Raw genomic sequence first — 24,219 nt, 5'->3', positions numbered from 1 at the left:
ACAAATTATTTTCCGTATTTGTTGTTTTTTTTAGCTTTCTTTTACATAAAGGGAGGACATAACAAAAACGCATTGACAGAACCTGTAACACTTAAAACACATCAACAGCTGTTTACATTACAGTGAAGTTTGAATACATAGAATGATTATATAAAACTTTCAACTTAAAACAAGTTTATTTATCTGGACATAAAGCAAAAAAGGCTCTTCGGACATGTTTACTGCACTTACGCTGTTAGCATGGTTAACTGCTAACTGGACTTAGCAGTTAGTGTTAAGTGTGTAAGTGTGACAGAAGTTCCAGCCTATAATGGCGAACTGCCGAGCTACTCCAGCAGCTTGACCTCGACATTTGCTCACTAGCACTTCCGGTCGGAACGAGAATAATGAGAATGGTAATTAGTGGTGGTATAGAAGAGCCTGTCATCGTCGTTAATCTGTTCAAGCTTAACGCTCCTCTCCACACAGCCACCTTGGAGATACATAATCATAGTGGAAGATAGGAAATAAATATTTATTTCTGTTTAATTTCTCATACTTTGTATTTCTACCAATATTAGGACTTTGTATGGATTTACATTCATTTAGTAGCTACATTTATGCCTCACAGAAATACTTTATTAGTCTATTCCTAAACCCAACCCTTAACCAAAACTTACACATCTTTAAATCTAGTAGAGTGCAGCGGAACTGCAAGGTGAGAAAAAACTCTCACCTTAAATGACCTTCCTTTGTTGGTGAATATTGTGAAAGTGGTTCTCTATATGTATAATATGCCAGTAAAGTTTGCATGTTGTGCAGGAATAGATGGTTAGCAATCAATGTATGAGTTTTTCTTATTGCAATAATGTTTCCTTCTTTCCAACAAAGTAAAACTGGTGTGCATCCATTTTTATTTAAACTTGATTCAAATCACTGTTTTTGATTTATTTAAGGTTAACAGCCAAAACACACAAATCATTTTAAAATTTATATTTTAAAAAGCTTCTTTAGAAATAGCTTTAAGTTTATTTCAAATGCAGTGGACATGGAGATGAAAAGGGAAATGAAAAATCAAAAATGGATGAGAGGATGTTACTTAAAATAATTTAGCAATGGTACGAACTTGCTGAGATGCACTTCAACTCTGTAAGAACATCAGCCACATTTTTTTTTATTATAAATGTTTCATCAGCACATTGAGCTCATGTGATCCCTGGTCCATAATGGTGGAGGTATAGACATAAGAGTAGTCCCCGCATTGGCTGCTCCGGCGCAGGAAATATGGCAGCCATCTTGGAGCAGTAGTCCCTCCTACTTTACTCAATCAAAACAGCAGAAGATTCCTCAGCACTGAGGGATATTGTTGTTCGGATTGATGGACTATTGATGTGAGGGCTCCACAGAAAACATTTCACAATTGCGATGGACATATTATTGTGTATATTTTGTGATTAGAATATTACTTTACTGTATTTATGTCCACCGGCGAGATACCAGCTAATATTAGCTACAGTGCTTGGTGTAGCGGGTTCAGCCCCGCTACGAAGGCTAACTGAGATTCCGTAAATCTAAAAAAAATTATTATTCTCTAACATTGACTTAGATTATCTGACACAAGAGCCTACATTAGAAATGAAACAATGTAACATATATTATAAAACTTATATGTGTTATGACATTCACCAGCAAATTTTACACAGGTGGTAAAGACTTATTTATATGTAAATCTTTCACTCTGTCAAAAGTAAGATACATCCCAAATCTTCCGTTTTTGTTTTGAAGGTTTCATAAAGAGCCTTGCAGCAAGAAGGTTCTGGGTTCGATTCCCAGCCTGGGGTCTTTCTGCATGGAGTTTGCATGTTCTCCCTGTGCATGTGTGGGTTTTCTCCGGGTACTCCGGTTTCCTCCCACAGTCCAAAAACATGACTGTCAGGTTAATTGGCCTCTCCAAATTGCCCCTAGGTGTGAGTGTGTGTGTGCATGGTTGTGTGTCCTGTGTGTCTCTGTGTTGCCCTGCGACAGACTGGCAACCTGTCCAGGGTGTACCCCGCCTCTCGCCCGAAACGTTGGCTGGAGATGGGCACCAGCACCCCTCCCGACCCCACTGAGGGAAAAAGGGTGCAAGAAAATGGATGGATGGATGGATGGATGGTTTCATAAAGACACGATGTGAGGAAGAAGCGGGAAATATCTTTAAAGAGAGACGGATTCACTGCAGCACGGATGAATCTCACATCGGATTTTGGACTCAATCTCAGCTGCTGAATCTCTCTGACTAGAACTTGTCGGCTGGAAAACACACACACATATATATACAAACATGTATCCAATATATATTATTCAGTATTAATCATTATTTGTGTTTGTATATTTATATAAATATGTATTGATATTACAAAATAATTTATTAAATAAATTATGAACGGCTGTGTGCTTTGTAATATGCTCATCATACATCAATATCAGAATATTCCATTCCTATTCTATTGTTATAGCCACTAAGCATATTTAAAAATGCTGAACTATGTATTAAAAACATACTTAAAAAATCAAATTGTTTATAAATGAAGCTTTGATAGATGTTTGAATATGGTTTCCAGTAACAAAAAAGCGTGTTATGATCGATTAAATGCGCTGATACCATTGTGCCTGCTAAACACATAACGCTGAGTGGAGTGGTGAACCGCTCCAAGATGGCCGCCCTAAATCTCGTCAGCGACAATAGGCAATAACGGTCCATGAGGCGTCTATTCTCATATTATGTCTATGGGTGGAGGTCTCTGGAGGTAAACACCAACTGGCATCAGTGTCAGTCAGTGACACTGATGAGACATCCTACAACTCAGAGGCTGCACGAACAGTTTGCAGGGGCAGTTTACCAACATCTGAATACACTTTGAATTATATTATGAATAAATTCTGACACTTTTAAATTATTTGCAACACCCCGACCCTGCTACAGATCCGAGTCTGGAAAAGCTGTCACTCCGAAATAGAGCCGAGCCGGGCTGCTTAAGTAGAGCCGGTGGAAAAGGGGCATTATATTTTTTATTAACAAACAATTCCATGTTGTTAGTTGGGAGCATACACACAAATAAAACGTAAATACATCTGTAATTGGAGGGTCCATTTCCGCCTCCTACTCTTATTTGCAGTCCGTTCCAAATCACGTGACATGACGTTCGAGCTTCAGCCTGTCATGTGATTCACCTTGCTGACGTCAGCTGCCTTGGGCCTACGCAACATAAGCAGGGATGTGGCTAGATAAGTAAACTGTCCTATGACGTCACAGAGAGTGTTGTACATACATGCATATATGTAAGATCTCTGTTATTTGTATTCAGCATCCTTCCTTCGCCTATTATTATTATTATTACTATTATTTGACATTTAAGAAATTTAACAATGAGTTTCTTTCAGAGAGTTTGAAACTTTATTGTTGTCGGACTGGGGCTCTACAATCTTGAGCGACCCAAACCACCACAACCCTATAAGGTACAGACAATCACTGACAACTGGACTCTACAAAAAATGGGAATACTTTCGTACGACCTGGTGGAGAAAACCAGAAGGTTTTGTACGGGAGTGCCATTGTCCGGCAAAGAACTTTTGCAGTCACTCCATTTGCCAAAAGAAACCAAGTCCTCTTCAACTCAAACGCCCCATAATGAGTTCAGATATGGGAATATGCCTCTACTGCCACTTCCAGATTTTGTGGCAGAGGCCGAGAAGCCCACAGCCGCACTGTCTGAATCCAAGGCCTTACCAAAACGATTAACAAATCAAGAAGAGTAGTATTTCGCATAGTAATCAGTAGTATTTTCCTGTGGTGCTTAAAGTGTTTAGATTGATTTGACATGAAAACAAGCAACAGGAAACCTTTTGGGAGTGAAACTAGCTGCCCTTTGCCAACAAGGACAGGAAGCCACATTGAAAACAACCATTTCTTCTGACTAAAATGTGAACAGCTTCTATTTCTCAATCACAAAATTGAAAATATGTTCAAGCAGATTTACAAAAAACAAACAGATATTCAAACCTTAAACGTCCTATTTTTAACTCTTCCTTTTTTATATGCCAAGTGCTCTGCCTCTTTTGGAAAGCATCCCCATCTGAGATTAGTAAAACAAAAGAGTGAAGTCAGAACAGCAGCTTCTAAAAACAGCCTATGTTGGGAATATCTATGCAGAAACAACGTCAGGTAGCCTGTCTGTGGAGCCTGGATGTGTTAAACATGTTCACTTTGAACAGGACAACAGGTAAAGCATGGTGGACATCTACGTGAGTACGTTGTTTTGATAGTTTACTTTAAATACATGTTTTAAGGTATTTATTCCTTGTTTAAGTGTCTTTTGTCAACGAAACGTCTGTGAAGAGGAGTACTTTGAGCCTGTGTTTTTATGAGTGTGGTGTGTTTGCTCCTACTGGCTGGAAACATCTACCTCGTAGTCCAAAGTAATTATTTTTAAATAAAGGAAATAATACCCAAATTTGTATATTTGCTGTATGATGGGACATGCTGAAAGAGTATTTATTTTGTTTTCCTTCGTGTTGCAACAGAGACTCAGGACCAAAGCATCTGGAGAAGCCACAAAATGCAGCTGGAGAAAAATAACTCAGATTACAGGAACTTGACTGAACAGTTGACTATTAACAATAAACTCAAGGAAAAGATAAACACCTTGTCCAGCAAGCCCTCCGGTAAGGATTAAAATCATGACACACACACACTATATGTCAGGAATTGTGTTTTAGTGAGGTGAGGGAGAACGCAGGGAGGACCCAGGATGAAGATGATGAATGATTTAATGAAGAGAATAGCTCAAACACAGGCCAGTACAGGCGGCAAGGCAGAGGACTAAACAGCTCATTACCGGTAGCTACTGAGACTTAAGACTGATGACGAGAGCAAACCAACACAGGACTTATCAGTTCAACTGTTAAGGCAATGGAGACTGACTAACAGGATGCAAGAACGACGACAACGATCCGACAAGAGACAAAGACAACAGATGGACTGAAATACACAGGGAGGGTAATTAGGGAATGAGACACACCTGGGAAGCAAACAGGGAAGACGGGACTAAACACAGAAAACCTTGAAAATAACTACACAGAAAATACAGAACACAACAGTATCCCCCTGTCAAGAGCTGCTACCAGATGCCCCAAACAACCAAAATACAACAAAAAAACCAACCCATCAGGGTGGGCAGAGGGGCAACGGAAGGAGGGATAGAGTCCAAAAAAAAGAGAAACAGAATAACTTAGTCCAAAGGGAAATACACGGTCAAGGCGGAGAATGCCGTGAACAGTCCGGGGGCCGGCCACGGTGCAGGAGGCGGAGCCGGGTCCGGCGGCCCGCCGATGTGTGTAAAAATATTTGTGTGTGAAAAGATTTGTGCATGTGTAAAAATATCTGTGTGTGTGTGTAATACTGGATTTGTATGGTTTATGTAGGGCACTACATGGGCACCATGTAGGGCCCATGTGGGCTGTGGCCCTACATGGGAAAACCCATGTGGGGCCACTGTGGAACCCGCGGACAAACCTATATGGGACCCATCTGGTCTGCCCTCCTTTTTTCCCCATATGGGGCCAACCTAGGTATGCTGGCAGAGATGCTGCAGAACCCGGACAACAATTCTCTGATTGGTTTATTGCTGCTGGCGTACATACTTTACGTATTACGTAATGTCCTCGGATTGGTTCATCGCTGCCAGCGTACGTACTGTACACTTTACGTCTCTTGTCAGGGACAGATTTTGGAATTCACTGCAAATATAAGGTGCACCGGATTATAAACGTACACCGCTCATTTTTGAGAAAATTTAAGGCTTTTAGGTGCGCCTTATAGTCCGGAAAATACCGTACCTTAAAGAGGTGGTATAGATCCAAAATCATGTAAAAAAACTTTACTCCCTTATTTTGCAACACACAGCAACATTTAAATGAAAGACAAACACATTAACAGTTATTTACATAACATTTAAAGCATAGAATGATGATGTAAAACTTTCAACTTAAAACAGAAACAAACAGGAAGAAACTATATTACTGGAAAGAGGTGGAATAATCCAACCTTTCCATTTTTGTTGAGTTGTTTTTTTGGTTTGTTTGATTGTTTCTTAGCATTTGTTTTAACAAAAAGGAGGACATAATAAAAATGCAACAATGCAACATTTGTGTTAAATGCAACATTTAACACAAAGACAAACACAATCAACCGCTATTTACATTACGTTATGAGTTTGAATACGTACAATGACGATGTAAAACGTTAAACATTTAAAACGTTGGTTACGTATTGTAACCCCAGATTCTATGGGTGCGTTCACACTGCAGCCTGAAATGATCCAATTCCGATATTTTTGCCGGGCCGTTCACACTGCCAGTAAAAGCGACCTGTATGCGTTTTGCAGTGTGAATGGGCAAACGACCTGAAAGTGTCCCGCATGCGCAGTAGAGGGCGCAATAGCGTCAGCGTTCTCGGTGCTCTGCCAACCGCCATAAAAAAGTGCTCAGTGTTTGCGGAAGTAAACATGGAGGCTAACAGTGGAGCTTAGCTTACATATTTGAAGTTTTTGTCCGGCTGGAGCAGCATATTAACAACTTAATCCTCATTATAGTCCGTCATGGTTGTCGTTTTTCTTCCCGCTTTCGCGTATCAGGGCGCAGAATAGTGAGATTTGTTGAGAATCAGTGATGTTCAGTTCGGATGAATGCAACCTGGACGTTAGGTCACATTTGAATCGGATATGTGTCAGATATGGGTCACATTTGAAAAAGAATCCGACCTGTGCTGTTCACACTGCCATCAAAAGATCGGATACAGGTCGCATTACGTCAAAAGAATCGGAATTGGGTCACTTCAGGCTGCAGTGTGAACTAYGAGTATAGGCGCAACCCTTTAAGGCTATCACTAGTGGGTTTATCCCTCGCATGCAGAGCAGCATAGAAAAAAGCTTAGTCCACGCCCACCTATTGGGTGGGCCCCGCCCCGGTCTGTATAAATAACGGCCAGACCGGACAAACGGCTTCCTAACATCCTTTTTCTTCAGCTATTCAAGAACCAGTGAGGCCCACAGCTTAAAGGGCTGCCCCTTTACTCATAGAATCTGGGGTTACAATACGTAACCAACGTCCTATTTCGTATAGGCTTTGTTCTTTAAGGTTATTGCTAGTGGGTTAATGGTGAAGCAGGATGTAKCCTATGCCTCACTGGGTCCATCTAGACCAATGTGTGCGAAGAAGCTGCTGTGAGATCAGCTGATCTGACAGAGCTGGAACCTGCAGGGATTTTGTTGTCAGCGTTATGTTTGTTTCATTTCAAAACATTTCACATTATCACACACATTCCTCCCAGCTAGTCATTTCCTAGCTTGCCTTCTCCACGGTCCCTGCGGCTGGCCGGTCCGGATGGTTCGGGCTGACGTCCTCTGGGAAGACGCTGGGTCGCTGACTGTCACACCGGGAAGAACAGCATAGAGGTGGAGGAGGGTGGCGGAGCGGAGCTGGTGGAGACAGGCGCCCTCAGCTTCGCGGGTTCATCCGCTGCCTCAGTTATGTAAGCCATTACGGCCGGAAACTGAGGCCAGATGGGGTCCGGACGGCGACTCAGGTTGGAACTAAATCATCCTGCTAGGTCATTCGAACGTGGCAAAGGAGGTTGGGGGACGGGAAGCCCCGTAGCGCTAGCCGGCTCCTCTATCAAACAGAAGGAGGCTCTTCACTGTAAAGAGCCTCTTTACTCTTTATAGTAAAGATGAATACCAAGTCTTTCCTTTTTTGTCATTTGTTTTTAAGCATTTTTTAAATTAAAGAGTTCAATAAACATGTAACACTGACATAGAACTTGCAACATTTAAAAAAAAAAATTGTACGGTATGGCCCATTTCAGGCCACTTCATGTATTTGAAGGGAGTGAATATGTCTATGTCAAAGGACTTATTCCCACTCTGCTGATGGCAAGCTACTGGATTGTAGCCACAGGCTGACAGAAGTGAGGCTGCATATTTTTAAGCCATTGATCCTTCTGACCAACACCAGCAGGCAGGGTGGGTGAAGTGGGAAAACGGCAAAGGGTGGACAGACCAGGAATCGACCGCCGTCGCAGTGGTTCCAAATTGTAGTCCTTAAGTACCCATGCCCTACATGTTTAAGGTGTCTCCTTCCTACCAAACTCCTGACTCAAATGAATGGCATGACTGACAGACTTCTGCAGTATTTGGTGGCTGCAGAGGAGGTCATGCAATCATTTGAATCAGGTGTGGTAAAACAGACACATAACAGAGTGCTCTTTACGTGAATTAAAATATTAATAATCTAAAATACTTGTTAGATTTAATACTTATAATATAACAGCAAAGAGTTATTAACATGACTTTAAAGAGGTTGAACTTTGATGAGATGGCGTTTCTCTTTCAAGTCTTTCTTCTGCCAGGTTCTGTATTCTGCTTCCTTCTGGAAAACCTCTAAAATCTCTATGGCCTCCATCTCATAGTTCTCTGCCTCGATTCTAAGGGCTTGTTCCAGCATGAGGGCGAGTTCCTGGATATCTTTGAGCAGAGATCTCCATTTCTTGTCCTCTGCCTGAAGCGTGTTGGTWAGGACTTCGGCCTCATCCGAGAGCATTTCTGTTATCTTACAGGCTTTCTCTAAACCCTGGTAAAGTTCATCACTTACCTTTTCCAACTTACATCTTTCTTCCTCTTCTCTTAGAGCCCTTTCTTTCTGCAGCTCTTTGTTTGTTTCCTGCCGAAGAGACTCTACAGTCTTCAAGAGAGAAGCATTTTCAGTCTCTCCTTGGACCCTTAGACTTTTCTCTACTTGGTGCATTTTCTCTAGTTTTTGGAGTTTCAGTTCAAATGTATCCCGATCATCCAAAGCAGGCTCTGTGGACCTTTTCTCCATATTCTCAAGCTTTTTAATTAGCATCTCGACAATCTCCACATCTTCCTCTTTGTCTGCCTCAATTTGGGCTCTTAAGTTCTCGTTCTGTTTTCAGTTCTTGATCCAATAGCTCTAAGAAATTCTCTGCCTGGACCCGTAGTGCTTTCTCTTCTTGGATGGTTTTCTCCAGAGGAGTTCCAGTTGAATGTTGTCCCTCTCATCTGAAGTGATCTCAGCGGGACCCTCTTTGGACGTTTTCTCCACGTCCTCAAGCTTATATTCACTTAGGAGAGGACGGGTCAGGAAGGACGTGGTAACATGTAACTGTAATTTAAATGCAAGCCAACGTAAAGCTGTGTGGACAGAGGTGGCTTTCTGAGCTAACACGGTGCATATTATTTGTTTTTCACCGGATTAATACAGCATGACTAAACATAGCGTACAAGTGAAAGATACACGGTATCACCAACGTAACCCAGAGTTGCTAACACGACGTTATAGCTAGTCAATTGTCTCATCGTAAAAGAAAAGTACCGCTTACCTCTTTGTGCAACTTCAAATGCCGAACAGTTGAAATTTGTTGTATCTCCACCTGAGATCCTGGCCCCCTTCCCGCCTCCCCCGTTATTTTTAAATCCTGTTAATTTGATTGGTTGTGCTGCAGCTTACGCACACACGCATGCGGAGTGTGGAAAAACAGAGGGACGGTCTGCGCATGTTCATACGGAATGAGTGAAATTAATGCGGCCACTTTATAAGTACTATGTTTTAAATTTTAAAACTGAGTAAAATATCAAACCAGTTCAGTTAAAGTGTTTTCTTCATTCTACAGGTCTGACATTAGCAGGAAAAAGGCGTGGCTAATAAAATTGAATCAAACTTTCCAAATAAAATGTTATCACCTTTTTGTTTTTCATAGTATTGTGTAATAAAAATACATTACAAACTATAACATATATTTTTCTATTTAACAAATGACTGTAAAAACAAATGAAATGCTTTTGCGTGGTTTATTTCCACTGTTTCATGTTTCTTTGTGCTCTTTTGTTACAGTAAATTAAGATGTCAGAACACTTTTCAAATGTTTTGCTGTCTTCTGATCTCTTCATGTGTTTGGTGATTTTTCTCAAATTCATGTCTTTTTCTTCACATGTTTTGTGACATTATTTTCTTTTTTTTTTTCATCTCCAAAACATTTTGCACTTTTCAGCTGTGTGCTTTTTCCCTTTCTGCTTTGTTGTTCTGTTGTCTCAACTAATGTTATGTTTGGCTCCGCGAGGCCACTACGGTCGTGTGCTCCAGCCAGCAGACCAAGTTACACCACAGGAGATGTTGCAATTCCTGTCCCAGGATGTGAGCAGCCCAAATCGAGGGAAACCTCACCACCTTTGACAGTGGTGCTTGACTTTGCTGAGCTTGTACTCCGTTGCAAAACTTGTCTGCACGCAAGAAGTTATTTACTGCGAGTGACTTCTGGCCAGAGTCGTGCTTGCGTTGCTCAGGCTCCACGGCAACAGCAGATGCCTGTGTCGCCAGGCAGATAGAGAGAGGGAGGTAAAGGAGCTTCTTCATTAGCATGACAAAACCATGCTTTTTGCCATGCTTTGAGAAAGTAGTCATGAGTCTTGAACTATTTCCCACTTTGTCACATAGCATTGCCAACGTTAACTGTCTTTCATTGGAGTTTTATGTAATTAATTTACACAAAGTGGGGAATAATTGCAAGCCAGAAGTAAATACAGCAGGAAGGGCTATGGAGAAGCTTAATGCGGGTTGAGGTTATAAAACATCCATGGATCATCAAACATCATCAATCCTGGAAGAAAACTAGTTACAAGCAGTAAAAGGTTTAAGATGTTGAAGGGAATTATGTAAACCATTTCCATGAGTGTGAGTGGCCTCATCAGAGTCCAGACTTCCATCCAATTGAAAATCATTTGCAAGATTTGAAAGGTTATGCTTTTCATCCAATCTGAGCTTAGGCTGTTTTGCAAAAAAAAAAAATCAAAATCTTCCGTCTCTAGATGTGGAGAACTGGTAGACACATACCCCAAAAGAGCTGCTGCTTTAGTTGACAATTTCATAATGCTGTGATACATCTCAAGTGCTAACCTCTTAATTTTGATTATTATGGGTTACAACTAATGAAAATTTCAATTTCACTTACTGAAGGAAAATATATATTTTTTTACACATAAATGTGATTGGCTACATAATCATGGTAAACCCTGCTGACTGGATCGTTATCCAGAACGACGGCACTACCACCCTCCACAACAAACATAAGCTAAAAAAGGTTATTTCTGAACAAGTTGGTTTTCAAAATGCTGTATCCAAGCATATTAAGGAAAAGTTGAGTGGAAGGAAAACGTGTGGTAGACAAGGGTACATAAAACACACAAGGTTACTACAGCTTTGCAGTTTTAATTTTTGACATGAATAAACCAGGCTTCTCTCCTGTGGAACCAGCTCCCAGTTTTCGTCTGTGAGGCAGACACCCCGTCTACTTTTAAGAGACTTAAAACCTTCCAAAATGTGTAGCTAAGGGGTGTGCTGTGGTGGCGCAGGGGTTAAGCACAACCCACATTTGGAGGCCTCAGTCCTCGACGCGGCTGTCACAGGTTCGATTCCCAGCCTGGTGACCTTTGCCGCATGTCCCCTCCCTCTCTCATTACCTGCCTTCCTGTCAACTATCAAATAAAGGCCACTAGAGCCAAAACTTAAAAAAAAAAAAAAAATGTGTAACCAAGTCAGTAATCGTGAACTACTCTGTGTAGTTATGCTGCCACTGGCGTAGGTTCCTGGAGGCTTTAATGATCACTCTTCCTCCTACCACTTCACATATATGCATTTCTAAAATTGCCACTTTTGGTTTTTATATTCAGGTCTTTTCCTCTTCATAGTAGTCACACCTGGTCCCAGTTTTCTGTTTGACTGTGTCACCTTTTTGAAAATGGCCATCGATTGAACTATTGCTTGGCAAGATATGCCAATTAATAAATGCTGAATGAACCGAATTGGTTGTGTTGATCCACCCAATCCGCAAAGCCATCTACCAAGTTCTCTCAGAGCCCATCACGTTTCCCTCTGCTTTAATAATATTCCTTTGCATCTACGTGCAACTGAAATTGACTTAAAGAATTTAACGTGGGGCTGATTTAGCTCCAGATGCTGAAATTTAAACAGTTGTACAAACGCTACATTTAGAAAGCAAGTGGATTTTAAACGCTAATGCTGATGCAGAAAGTCCCTTTTCCCAATGTACACCATGAGCAGATCTACAAGTATTTAAAAAATAGAGGTGTAAAGAAAGAATTACAACAGTTGATGGAAGTTCTTTGAAGGTCACCAGCTTCCTCAGTAATAGATTGGCAGCAAACATTTGGGTGTCCCCCCAAGACACCACTTTTGGTATATTTTCTAGAAACCCCAGCAAGACAAATGACACAAATATTTTTTTTTTCTATTTAATTAATAGAAATCACTAATTGGTATAAAATTTAAAAGAAATAATAAAAAAGAGGTTTAAGTTTGACTTCATTTACTTGACGATGCACGCATTAAGACAGAATACAGGCTTACTTACAGGCCTTTGGAAAATTCAGCAGTAACTGGCAAATCTTTTATTTAAACTTTAAGCATTTGTGTGTCTAAAGCTGTAAAAAAAAAAAAAAAAAAACATGACTGCAAACATAATACGCAAAACTGTTTGCAACAGTATCTTCAGATGGACGATGCACATCTGCGAAAGCAAAAGAGCCACAGGCGCAGCCGTACACCTTAATGTTACATTTCAGATCAAACTTGGTCTTACAGCACAGTAAACGGTAAGAATAAAACTCAATTTTATTCTTACGGCGCATTAGTAGAAGATGACGCCTCTGATTGGAATTGCGATTGCTGCTGCAGATGTACATTAAGCTACCAAACTGGCCTGTTTTTTTTTCTACATGAATGTACCATAATGTAAATGAATGGAGCACAAAGAGAAGAGTGAGACGGTCACGTCCAGGTGCATTTTAAACTGAAAAACATGGCAAACAAAATGTGCCTTTCTAACATAAAAAAAAAGCAAACAAAAAACCCCCCAAAAATACACCTATTCAAATGCCCAGGTAACAGTTTCCTCCTTGAAGAAGGTTTCTAACAGTCCAGCTCCAATGTCATAGATTGAATTGATGTTTTCCTTTTTCCTCCAAGACTACATGAGCCATCTTTGGATGCCAAAATGTGTCCCGCCTAGCGTTTTGAAAAATAAATATAGGTCTGTGCCACTATAAGGGCACTAAACCCATGAAGTCTTTAAATTTCTCAGACTTTCTGTAAGATGTTCCATCCTCTGGATGTCTTTGAAGGCCTCTTCTTCTCAAGCAAAGGCTCAAATGTCTGTTTTGATTTTATCCAGCGAGTTGTCAATCTTCGTCAGAGTCTTTTTGATGCGCAGTGCGGTTAATCTGGCAGACGGGTTCTGGTACCAGCACTCCTTCATGAGTTTAGCCAAGGAGCTTAAAGTCTGGATAACGAGAAGAAAGGATTCAGTGTATTTGTCAATGGCTGCGGCATGAAGTTATACATGTTGTAATATCAGTATGTGTGAGTGAAAAAAACTGTTACTCACTGGGTCTGAGAACCATCTGTTTGGGATATTGGGCCTCTGCTGATCCACACACACCACCTTCTTCATGTCTTCGAAGCTGGGATCACTGGGGACCACGTCGTGAAACGGTGGCTTATAGTCCTCAACAATGCCTACATGTAGAGGAGAGGATGCAAGCAAGCAAGCAAAAAAAAAAAAAACGTCACATTATTCTGTTCGATGGTTCACTGATGAATGCAACAAAGATTTAGTCTTCTAAAGATAGGTTGGTGAGGTTGATGCAAGAAGAACGAGTTGAAGTATGGAAAATGTAGCTTCTGATCCTTTTTATTTATCAATGAAAGATTTTAGGGTCAAACAAAACATCACATTAGACTCCGTAATTAGCATAAACCGAGCAGCTGCTGCAGACCAGCATAGCAGGGGTCTGCATACACTATTATCATGGCAAGATGTAAATGATACCGAAATGTTTTTTTTAATTTGGTTCTTCTTTATTTTTCTAAATGTATGCTTTGACAAATAAATAAATTCATTGTAGCGCAATAAGAAGTGTTGAAGTGCTGAAAACAACAAAAGCCTGGACAGTATGTTGCTGGCATGATGTTTGGCTAACCAACATTTCCAAACGTCTAAAAGACGATATGGTGGAACGGAGGCTCAACGAGGCCTTAATGCGACGCTTATTCATCGATCGTCACATCACAATTTAAACTAAAGCATAGCTTCATATTAACCTGCCATTATGCTGACCTGTTTTCCTGATGGCCGGTTTATCACTGTCGCTGCTACAGAAAGTAAAAAAAGCTTTAATGAAGCTACTGACCGTTGCTCACTGTCCTCCTGGCGACCTCCCACAGGACGAGGCCCAGGGCCCAGATGTCCACTCTCTTGAAGGACTCGAAGCAGTCCATCTGGATGGAATCGTCCAGCACCTCCGGGGCCATGTAGCGCTTGGTGCCAACTTTAGGGTTGTTTCCCACATCCAGTTCATTGGTGTCTTGAAAATGCATAACTGCCAGACCTGAAATTTAAAAAAATAAATAAATTWAAAAAAAAAAGAAAACTCTTTGGTTCTTTCCCCAGAGCAGAAATTAAGGTTTGCAAATGAAAACGGTCTAAAATAAAATGTCCAACATCGCGTCTCTACGGCAACAACACGCTGCACTGTCAGTGGGAGGTCTCCAATCCTAAATGACTATATCAAAGATAGCGCACTGGCCTCGTGTAGCTGAATTAAACAAAAAAACACGGCTAATTTAGAGCAAACAGCCCTGTTCCAGCACACAGGATGTACTTCAACACAACAACAACTCACTGACCAGACAAACAACCTCCACCGTGTTTGTCTGCACAGCGCAATACGTCATCAGCAGCCAAATTCATTACATCTAACCCGGCCTTTCTGCTGAATTAGATGTGCTTCAAGCATCTGTGAAATGGAACATTGGCGCATCAGATTAAATGTTCCACGGTCTTGCAAATGGGTTTTTGGTTAAGAGCCGCCTGATATATTTAGTATTGCTTGTTTTTCTAATTTAACAAGAAATATGGCTTAGCAGACGGACGGACATGAAGGGATATTTGCGCTGATGTTGAAACCAATGGGCTTCGAGATTCAAACAACCTCTTCTGTAGCGATAATGTGCCAAACGGCATGATGCACAAACCCTCTAAAATGCCTTTGATGAAGTCCCATCAAGTAAAAACTAACATTCAAACCCTCAGGTCCCGCCACAACATCAAAGGCAAAGACTTTCTACGCAGTTCTAACATTTGCAATCTGACTTGGATACAAAAATACGTGTCTGTGCAGTATTTTTCCCCCCCCACACAAAATAGAATATTCTTACCCAGGTCAGCAATGCAGCACTGTCCGTTCTTTTTCACCAAAACATTTTTGCTCTTGAGGTCTCGGTGGGCGATGGCTGGCTTGCCTTGAGTGCCAAAGATCTCGACGTGCAAGTGTGCCAAGCCACTGGCTATTGAGAGCGCCATGCGGAGGCAGCTGGACGCATCCAGGGTGCTGAGCTGAAGATAGTCGTACAAGGAGCCCATTTCGTGGAAGTGAGTGATGAGCCACAGCTGAGTGCTGGAGTTCCTGGAAGTCATGTCTGATGCGATGAATCCTGAGTTGAGGGAGACGTATTTAAGCCGCTGACCGGTCATTTGTGTGTATGAAAATATGATTGCGGTTGACCAATTTAAAAAGAAAAAATATTGCTTTAGTCAAGTTTTGTATTTTAGCAGTTCAAGGAAATCTATATCTTGGTGAAAGAAATTCACTAGAAAGGGGGTGGGGGGAATGCATGTTTACCAACATGTCTCTGAAACCTTTATGAATTATTTTAATAATATGAAATTTATACAAACTGTTCCTGTGTTACTAAATCAATATGAATCTCTTCCTACCAAGTAGAAATTATTAGGGCTTCTAAAACTTTTGTTTAGAAAATCTTTAACAGGAAAAGCTTGGGTTGTTTGTATGTAAAAAAAATTAAAATAAATAAAAAAATAATATACTTCAGCTTTGTGGTAGCTTATCTTTGTGAAATTCAAAATATGGCTTTAGTGCTTAGAAAGGTTCAACCCAATTCMCAGGTAAAGATAGATCTCAATCACAGGGTCATTTGCAGAGCAGTGATCTGCATCCGCTACAAAACGTCTACTACATTTCAGAGCCATCATAAAAACATTTTACATTTCCTACATGGTTACTGAACCTTTTTAATCTCAAAAGTCCTCACAGATCCAGCACATCCTTTCATTTCACAGTAGAAAATTATACAGCAGTCAGATTTTAAATTAAACTTCTGACTGTTATGCAACATGCAAGATTTGTTGCAGCCAGAACCCTGTTGCTGGTCAGTAATGACACGGCATTTTTTATTTTTTAAGTWAAACTTAACTGAAAACAAACAAAAATAAAAAAAACKTAAAATATTTTCAGCATTTTTTGCCGAAAAAAAAAWGCCTTGTTGATAAACATGTTACACACCCAGGATGTTCTCGTGCCTCAGCAGCACAGTGTTGTAGATCTCAGTCTCTCTGAACCAGGACTTCTCATCTCTGGAGGAGAAGATTTTCACAGCGACACTCTCCCCCTGCCACTGACCCCGCCACACTTCACCGTAACGGCCCTTACCTGGACAACGACAAATACAAGGTAATTGTATTTAWATAGCACATTTTCAGCAACGAAGCAACACAAAGTGCTTTACAGGAATTAAAAAGGAAACRCAAACAAAATAAACCAAAGGAAAGAGCAAAAGAAGAAAACTAATCTAATGTTGATCTAAAGTATGTAAACTAGGTGCTCCTGTTCAGGGTTGCTAGATAAGTATCCTCTGGTCTACTTCCTTTTCTGGGTTGGAAGAATAGGAGTCTGAAAAGTAATTGCTAAGGTAGTTTTTCTGGATTCTAAGCACACACTAGCCTCTTCAGCAACAATGTGGAAGTAAATATCTGTGTTAAGCTGAAGGATTTGTTGACGAACCCTCTACTGTACTCTTGTAGATGCGAATATCAGATTCCCTCTGCCCTCTGGTGGCCACAAATTAATTTGTGAGGTTTCAATAGAACAAAAATGTCATCAAGACGACCCAGGAAGAGCGTGTACTGTACAGGAAAACCATTGTTCATTCAAGAATTTAAATAATACTTTATGTCACTTTATTTCMTTATTTCTACTAGAACCATAATATGAAAAATATTTCCCTTAGAACAACAAAGTCAAAATAAACAGTTTTGCAGGCTCATCAGGTGCAAGGAAACAATATTTGATAAAGGCATCAGTGATTTGTTCCTGTCTAAACATCAATAATGTGAGAGGACGAACACAGATTGTTCATTGTTGCGGGAACTGACCACAGGTTGGAGAAAGGAAGTTTACGGTGTTCGACCTGCAACTTACCCACACACTCATTCAGAGTGATCTGTCTGGCAACAGTCCTCTGAACGAGAAACGGGAGTCCTGAGCCGCTTCCTGAAGTGCAGGAATGATCCAGAAGATCCTGGAAAAGCCCAAAAACATACAGGGTTAGGAGGCTGTTTATGTTAGCGCGAGCCTTTGTATAATTTGGCAAGAAAGCCATTTTGATGAAAACAGCCCTAAAGAAAATCCCGAGGCTCAGGACTGCAAATGATGAAATACAGAGCATCTGGGAGTCAGATGGGGATTAACACAAGCGAGCCGTCTTTGATGTGGCACCTACACAAGACTGGGAGGTGGGCAGGGGTGGGGGGGTGTAAGATATGTGTGTGTGCTGGAGATGCAGAGTGCCCCCTGCTGAGTAAACAACAGAGGAGGCGCCACCTCCTGGGTGACTGGTGTGGGCGCTGGAGATTTTATCTAATCCAAGAGCCAGACTCCAAAACAGGCGCAATGCTGCTAAGCCTTTTATTTTTATCTCGTCTACACTGCACACAGTGTCGAAAGGCTGCCACAGGGGGGCAGTGCGGAGCTACAAAGTGGGCAGCTGCTGAGCAAAAACAAATGACTGAACAGAGAAGAGAGGAGGGGGCGGGGGGGTAGACAGATTGAAAACAGAGACAAGTGATGGCTCAGATAAACAGATGCATAATGCAAGAGCTGCCTGAGAGACAATTTGGAATCATAACACAGGAATGCAAGGCCGGGACCATAAAATAAATGATGACTTACTCTGCAGAGAGCTGCAGAAAGTTGAAATGGATAAAAAAGAAAGAAAAAAAAAGAAAAGATTTTTTAGGAGGTTATATTAGGGCCAGGCATGTAAGCAGAAGGCAATCAGAGCAGTGTAATATTGTTATTGTCAGAGAGGATGGCTGGGCAGGCAGTCAAGCATATTTTTATTTTTTTACAATGGTGAAGCAGAAGAACCGTGACTCCATATTTAGGCCCTTCACTGCCAAAGAAAACACAGTGCTGTGCAGAATTGTAGTTTTCCAAAATATTTTGCCACATTACGTCAAACTTCAGTCTATTTCATTTGGGATCCGTCTGATCCATCAAMACCAAATAGCACTTAGCTGTGAAGTGGAAAACGATGTGAAGTTTAAGATTTTTCAAAAATAAAAAAATTTTAAGTGTGCCATCCATTCGTATGCAGCCACACAGACTCATCCCAAATCTTTTGGGGTAACTTAAGAATTTCTGCAGCAGCTTCACGGTTGCCGTAGATTTCTTTGATGCTTCTCCATATAACTGATGCTCCAAAGCTCTCCCTGCTGGCCTGCTCAAGAAATTTAAACATCCATATCTTCGTAGGTTTACCAGCAGACCAAACTTGTCGGATGACCACAACCACTACGAACACTTGAGGGCCCTCTAAAAACACTACTGAGCAATCCAAACACCATAGTAGTATACCCTAATATGCACAGTTGAAACTGTCTTGGTAGAGTCTTCCTCATCTCCGCTCTTGTGGGGTATGACCAATTAGCAACAAGAAAAATGAATGGTGCTCAAGCCAATAGTGTACCAAGCAGTATTTTGCTAAGTATTTTAGTTTCAGAAGAAGCATTTTCTTTTGAATTTGAAATGTACTATGTAAAATCTAACAGGTGGATTTTGTTGCAAATAATTTTTTAAACATCCACACAAAAAAAAAGTTGACTGAAAACTGAACAAATACACCACTGCATTTAGATGCATCAGAGGACATTTTTTTGGTACCATTTTTCATCCATTTCYAAATACACTAGTTTCTGTTGGTCTACCACATAAAACCAGAGTAAAAAAAACAAAGAGTTCAAGAACTAAATACTTTAGCAAGTYGTTGTACAAAAATGTACAATAACTGAATACATTTCTCACAAAATGACAGTTAGTCATGGGAGCTTTTAATTGGTCTACAGCTGGGCACAGACTAAACTTTGAGTCTTTCCTGCTCATCTCGACTGCCTTGCATGAGTSAGTAAACGCTCCGCARAGCCATTTTTCAGACGAAAGGCTAACCACAGGGCTCCACCTAAACTCTGGATCAGTTTAGCAGCCCTCAAACACACAAACCACACTGTGGAAGACGCACAATCCACAGTCGAGTGGAGAGAAAATAAATAGCAAAAACATTCCTCCAGGAGACGAGAGCAAAAGAAAAAAAAAAAAAATGACTGAGACGATGCAAAACACTCTCCTGCTCCCCCGCCACCACCCCACTCTCCCGAGTACAGCTTTCACACAAATATTCATGCAGAACCATTTCTTTTCCYCCTCCGACAGAAAAACAGTTTTGAGATTACGATCAGGAGGGTACACAGCTTTCAGTCGTGGCCTGCACTGTTGAATCATGTTTGAAGACATGTTGGCCTTGCTTCGGGTAAGACCTAAACATTACCGGTACAGACGTTCAGCCTTATAAACCGAGAGCTAAACTACATCTGAGAACAACGTGCCTTAATAAAGAGTCACTAACTTGGTGGTGGGATTTAAAATGTTTATGGCTTCTTATTTAAAGTATAGTTTAGAGCAAAGTTTTAAAACCACACTACCACAAACAGGCATTTATTATGCATCAAGTACCTATTATGCATTATTATGTCAACAGTGTGTGCAAACAGCAGGCAAAAATCCCACTTAATCAAAGTATGGGAACACATAAGATTGTGCATAATGTTTGTTTATGTAGGCTACATATCCAAGTACAGCAAGCAGAAATTATGTTCTAATCAGAAGAGAAATGAACTAAGAAAACAGCTATTTACATCCTCAATCAGACTCGGAAAACATCCATTACTGAAAAAACAGAGGAGCCGTATTTTAGATTCAAAGCCGGAYTCCTAAAGAAAAGCTCAGCAACCATTATGATGTTGGGTGTACAATGGACCATGAAAGTTCTCTGAGGTTTTTTCAGAAACTGAAACTTTCCTCTGGAAAAGCCATATGTTGAGGTAACTATTAACATTTATTGGTTTAATTACCTATAATCTCTTCCTTTCAAAAACATTGAAGTGGGTTACGCCGTACATACCGCCAGAGTGCTCTCCCCCACGTTAGACGCTATAAGTCCGTCTATCGTTCCATATTCGGCGTCTCGTGACGTCAGCCTTTCCATTTGGTTGCGGTGGATGCGTCTAAACACGAGGATGGCGGCGGCGGAAAGGATGATGAGAACAATGATGGGGGCCACAATGGCCATCGTCAGCGTGGTCACATTGTAGCTGGACAGTTCATCGACTGCAAGGAAAAGGAGAAGAGTGAAATAGCTACAGTGGATTTTTGTGTGCATGAACACGGGATCCGTTTCTGATAAAACCAGGCAAGACGGTCCTTTCAGACAGTTTTGGGTGGACATTCAAGTCAAATAATAATACTTCAATGCATAGGGCTGTAACTCAAATAAGCTAAAAAGCATTCCGTCACATATTCAGCTCACAGTGTGGATCAAATCAAGTCATCAGCATGATGAACTGACCACCATTCATAATTTCCAAATGGAGAAGAGTGCTACACTCTTCCTTCAGCACAGACAATGTTCCCCCTTTACCCAACTCGCATAATGAACTCCTTCATACACATAACTAGCAACTCTGTCTGGGTGCTCAGGCTTTAGCCAAACTTTTAGAGGAGGGAGGGTTACACTTAGCAGGAAAAACACCTAAAAATCTACTTACCATGATCATTCATATTTCTAGCCACTCATACATAAAGGGCAACACAGAAAAGGTTACTCCCTAAGATTATGTGAATTTATATTGCAAACTAAATGAGTTTGATATACATATTTTTACGTTATTTAAAAGACAATCTATGGCTTTTCATAGAAAAATAATTTTAAAAATACATAAACGTGGAAGAAAAAAAATACAGCTGATTCTGGTTCACAAAKCTGATCTTCATGGAAAAGTACAGAGAATGTTTTATGGAATAAGATGCTCTGGTAAGATCATGGACAAACACTATGTGAAGGCAAACTCACACATGGTGGTGGCAGCATCAAGCTGGAGTGATGCTTTAGTTTGGCAGGGTTAGGTAAACTGGTCAGAGTTGGTGGTAGGATAAGTGCACGCCATCCAAAAATCCATCCAAACACTATCGAAGTGATTGGATGGCCTAGACAAAGTCCAGTCCTTAATCTAATGGAGCCTCTGTTGAAAACTGTTTGAAAACTCTTAGAGATGTTTTACTAAGAACCGGCAAACATTTCAGTCTGTAGATGTTCAAAGTTGATACAGGGATATTAAAAAGCAACTCTGACCACATAATCTATAAACCATTAACTGTGTGTTCCCTGKTGTTCTAGCTTCTACATTTAATCAAAATAATCTATTTTTTTTATTGTAATCTGCATTGAAGTGGCTGTAAATAGTCCCCAGGTGTTTGAAACTTAATAACACTTCCTATCCAGTTTGCAGTTTAGATCACAGAAACCTGTCCTTTAAGACAGATTAGGTGCAACAGCGAAAGCAATCAAATGAAAACTTAAGAGCCTCTGAACTTCAGTRGCGCGTTCTGGATTTTGCCGTACATTTGACTGGGAGCCTCACGGTGCTGTTCATGTTGCACAGATGCCCCTGGCAACACTCGACTATCTGCTCCCTGGACGGCGGCGTCTTGCAGGTCATCGTGCTCTGCTCCACTGCCTTGAAGCAGCCTTTCTGGTGCACGAGCAAGCCACCGCTGACCGTCAGAGACGAGAAACACTGGAGGCCTAAGCAGCGAGTCGCCGTCACGCAGGAGCTGCCCTCGCATACACACTCGTGCTCCTCTTCGCTTAGGAGCTTCTTTTCCCCTTCTGAGAAAGATTAGGGAGAAAAGGCAGCTTGTAAGTTTTTAATTTCACGTACTTTAATACAAAAAAAAGGAAAATGTACACAGCTCCCCCCGCCTCCCCCCACCCCCTTTTTTTTAACTACCCAAGAAAATATTCTGCATGCTACTTGACAAGGTTTAGTGGTGAGCAGCAGCCAGCGTGCACAAAGTCACCTTTTCCTGGAATTTGCACCGTGACGTTCATGTTACACAGATGGCCCTGGCAGCACCTGACGACATAGACCGATGAGGGTGCCATGGCGCAGGTGGCTCTGCCCTCCTCGTCGTCCCTCAGGCAGCCCTTCCGCTGGACGACGGCCCTGTCGGTCACGTTCAGGGAGGAGAAACACTGCTGGCCGGTGCAGCGCCGGCCGTGCTCACACGCATCTCCCTCGCACACACACTCCTGGTCTCGGAGGACCGGTCTGCCGGCAGACGGCTCGACATCTGATAAGAGGAAGCACAGATAGGCGAAAAACCCATTAGAGCAATACCATTACTAACCCATTCAATTAAATGGCATTCACTCACATCAGAAAACATGTGGGTGGAAAGTGCTGGCCAGTTGCTTTAGACGCCACTTAGTTTTAAACATGTTTTCCCCATTTGTAATTCTACACTTAAAATGGATAAAACGAGGGGGGGAAACAAAACACTTTTTAATGTTTTAGACTTTTGAAATAAGTGATATCAGTGTTAATGTTAAAATGATACCCATTAATCTTTACTGGTAGCCATAACATTTATAAAGTAAAATGCAACCAACATTAAAAATCTTGCTTTAGTTCATGAAGGAGATTTGAATGTGATCGTGTTTCTAAGGACAATCACTATGACGTGAAAACACAACAACATGTCTTCGAGAAGATGCAGACATTTGTTTATCTTCGGAAATCAGAAATACTCACCTACACTTTTCCAAAGCCACAATACATATAGGTGCTTTGAACATCATTTTCTATTCCCTTGAACCTTTTAAACYATCAAGACATTTTAATTTCTGCGTTTCCTCACGACGACACGTAGCTGCTTGTGTAGAAAAATGAAACTCTTCCCTCAACATAGCTTTGCTGCAAAYTGAAACCGCAGATTTCTGACAACAATCTGGAAATCAGACGATTCCAACATCAAAATCAGATTTTTTTTYCCCCAAGTSGGTCTGGTTTAAAAGGCAAGTAAAGTCACTTCAAAAGGGTACAAAGTAATTACAAGGGAAAGACGGAGTCGTTTTCTGAAGTYGTTTTCAACATTATAATTCATTCATATCAGTTTAAAATAGTCCTAAAGTCCATACTTTGTTAGATTGAAGAGTAACAGATCTGGTCCAACTATGATTTCACAGCTGTTTGTGGTAAAAAAAAGGAGGAGTAAGTCCTTCATAGTAGGTTTTACATGGCCATGGTTTTAAATCTTCTGAAGAGAAGAGAGCGTAAATGACGACCTGGACTCTGGTCAATGTAAATAGATTGTGCAATGCAAATGGTCACAGATCCCYCTTTCTGTATGATCCAGCACTGTGGATCGTTCCAGGAGAAAACTAGGAGGCTGTCCTAGAGACAAAACAATACAATTTATTAGCAGCAGAGAATTAGGGGRGGRAAAAAAMYTWWTKKKRARWTTTTTTTTTTCACCTATTCAGGAAATGAAGTAATGAACTTGGTATTCAAAGCCTTATGTGGCGGACCTGACCGATACTATAAAAACTGAATGTGATGTATTTCATCATATTTAAWCTATTTTCATGTTATTAATGCAAGCATATTTTTATTATAGGGTATTTTTGTCTTGGTTTTCACACTTGCAGTTGYAGATAAAAAGGGAAGGGTCACCAAGGTCAGAACCAACCACTGGGAAGGCTGCACAGCCGCAAACACGATCCCCTTCAAGAGAGCCTCGACTAGATTTCAGCTTCCTATGAAGCTAAATAAAAACAAAAATAAAAACTACATTACATCGACAATCCATCGCTGCCAGATGTTATGCATAATCTCCAATCTGAACGACCCAAGTGAGGGAG

At 40.9% G+C, this 24,219-nt stretch overlaps 2 protein-coding genes across 2 annotated transcripts in view; both read right to left on the bottom strand.

Moving 5' to 3' along the window:
* acvr1c (activin A receptor type 1C) overlaps positions 1-9,721 on the bottom strand; it is a 31,934-nt gene extending 22,213 nt beyond the window's left edge. Inside the window, exon 1 of the mRNA XM_008403988.2 lies at positions 9,416-9,721. The gene's annotated coding sequence lies outside the window, so the exon portion shown is untranslated. The remainder of the gene's footprint in view (positions 1-9,415) is intronic.
* Positions 9,722-12,398: 2,677 nt separating this feature from the next.
* Positions 12,399-24,219, bottom strand: part of LOC103461685 (activin receptor type-1) — a 30,604-nt gene continuing 18,783 nt past the window's right edge. The window contains exons 4-12 of the mRNA XM_008403990.2: positions 22,377-22,649; positions 21,919-22,185; positions 20,422-20,627; positions 17,385-17,484; positions 16,470-16,616; positions 15,325-15,600; positions 14,298-14,495; positions 13,493-13,623; positions 12,399-13,387 (exon numbers count right to left, since the gene is read on the bottom strand). Coding sequence (XP_008402212.1) covers positions 13,253-13,387; positions 13,493-13,623; positions 14,298-14,495; positions 15,325-15,600; positions 16,470-16,616; positions 17,385-17,484; positions 20,422-20,627; positions 21,919-22,185; positions 22,377-22,649 — 1,733 coding nt within the window. The 3' untranslated portion in view covers positions 12,399-13,252. The remainder of the gene's footprint in view (positions 13,388-13,492; positions 13,624-14,297; positions 14,496-15,324; positions 15,601-16,469; positions 16,617-17,384; positions 17,485-20,421; positions 20,628-21,918; positions 22,186-22,376; positions 22,650-24,219) is intronic.

Source organism: Poecilia reticulata, linkage group LG2 (assembly GCF_000633615.1).
Source record: "Poecilia reticulata strain Guanapo linkage group LG2, Guppy_female_1.0+MT, whole genome shotgun sequence".
Classification (NCBI taxonomy): domain Eukaryota; kingdom Metazoa; phylum Chordata; class Actinopteri; order Cyprinodontiformes; family Poeciliidae; genus Poecilia; species Poecilia reticulata.
Note: the sequence above shows the minus strand (reverse complement) of the source record. Positions and strands in the feature narration are given on the sequence as shown.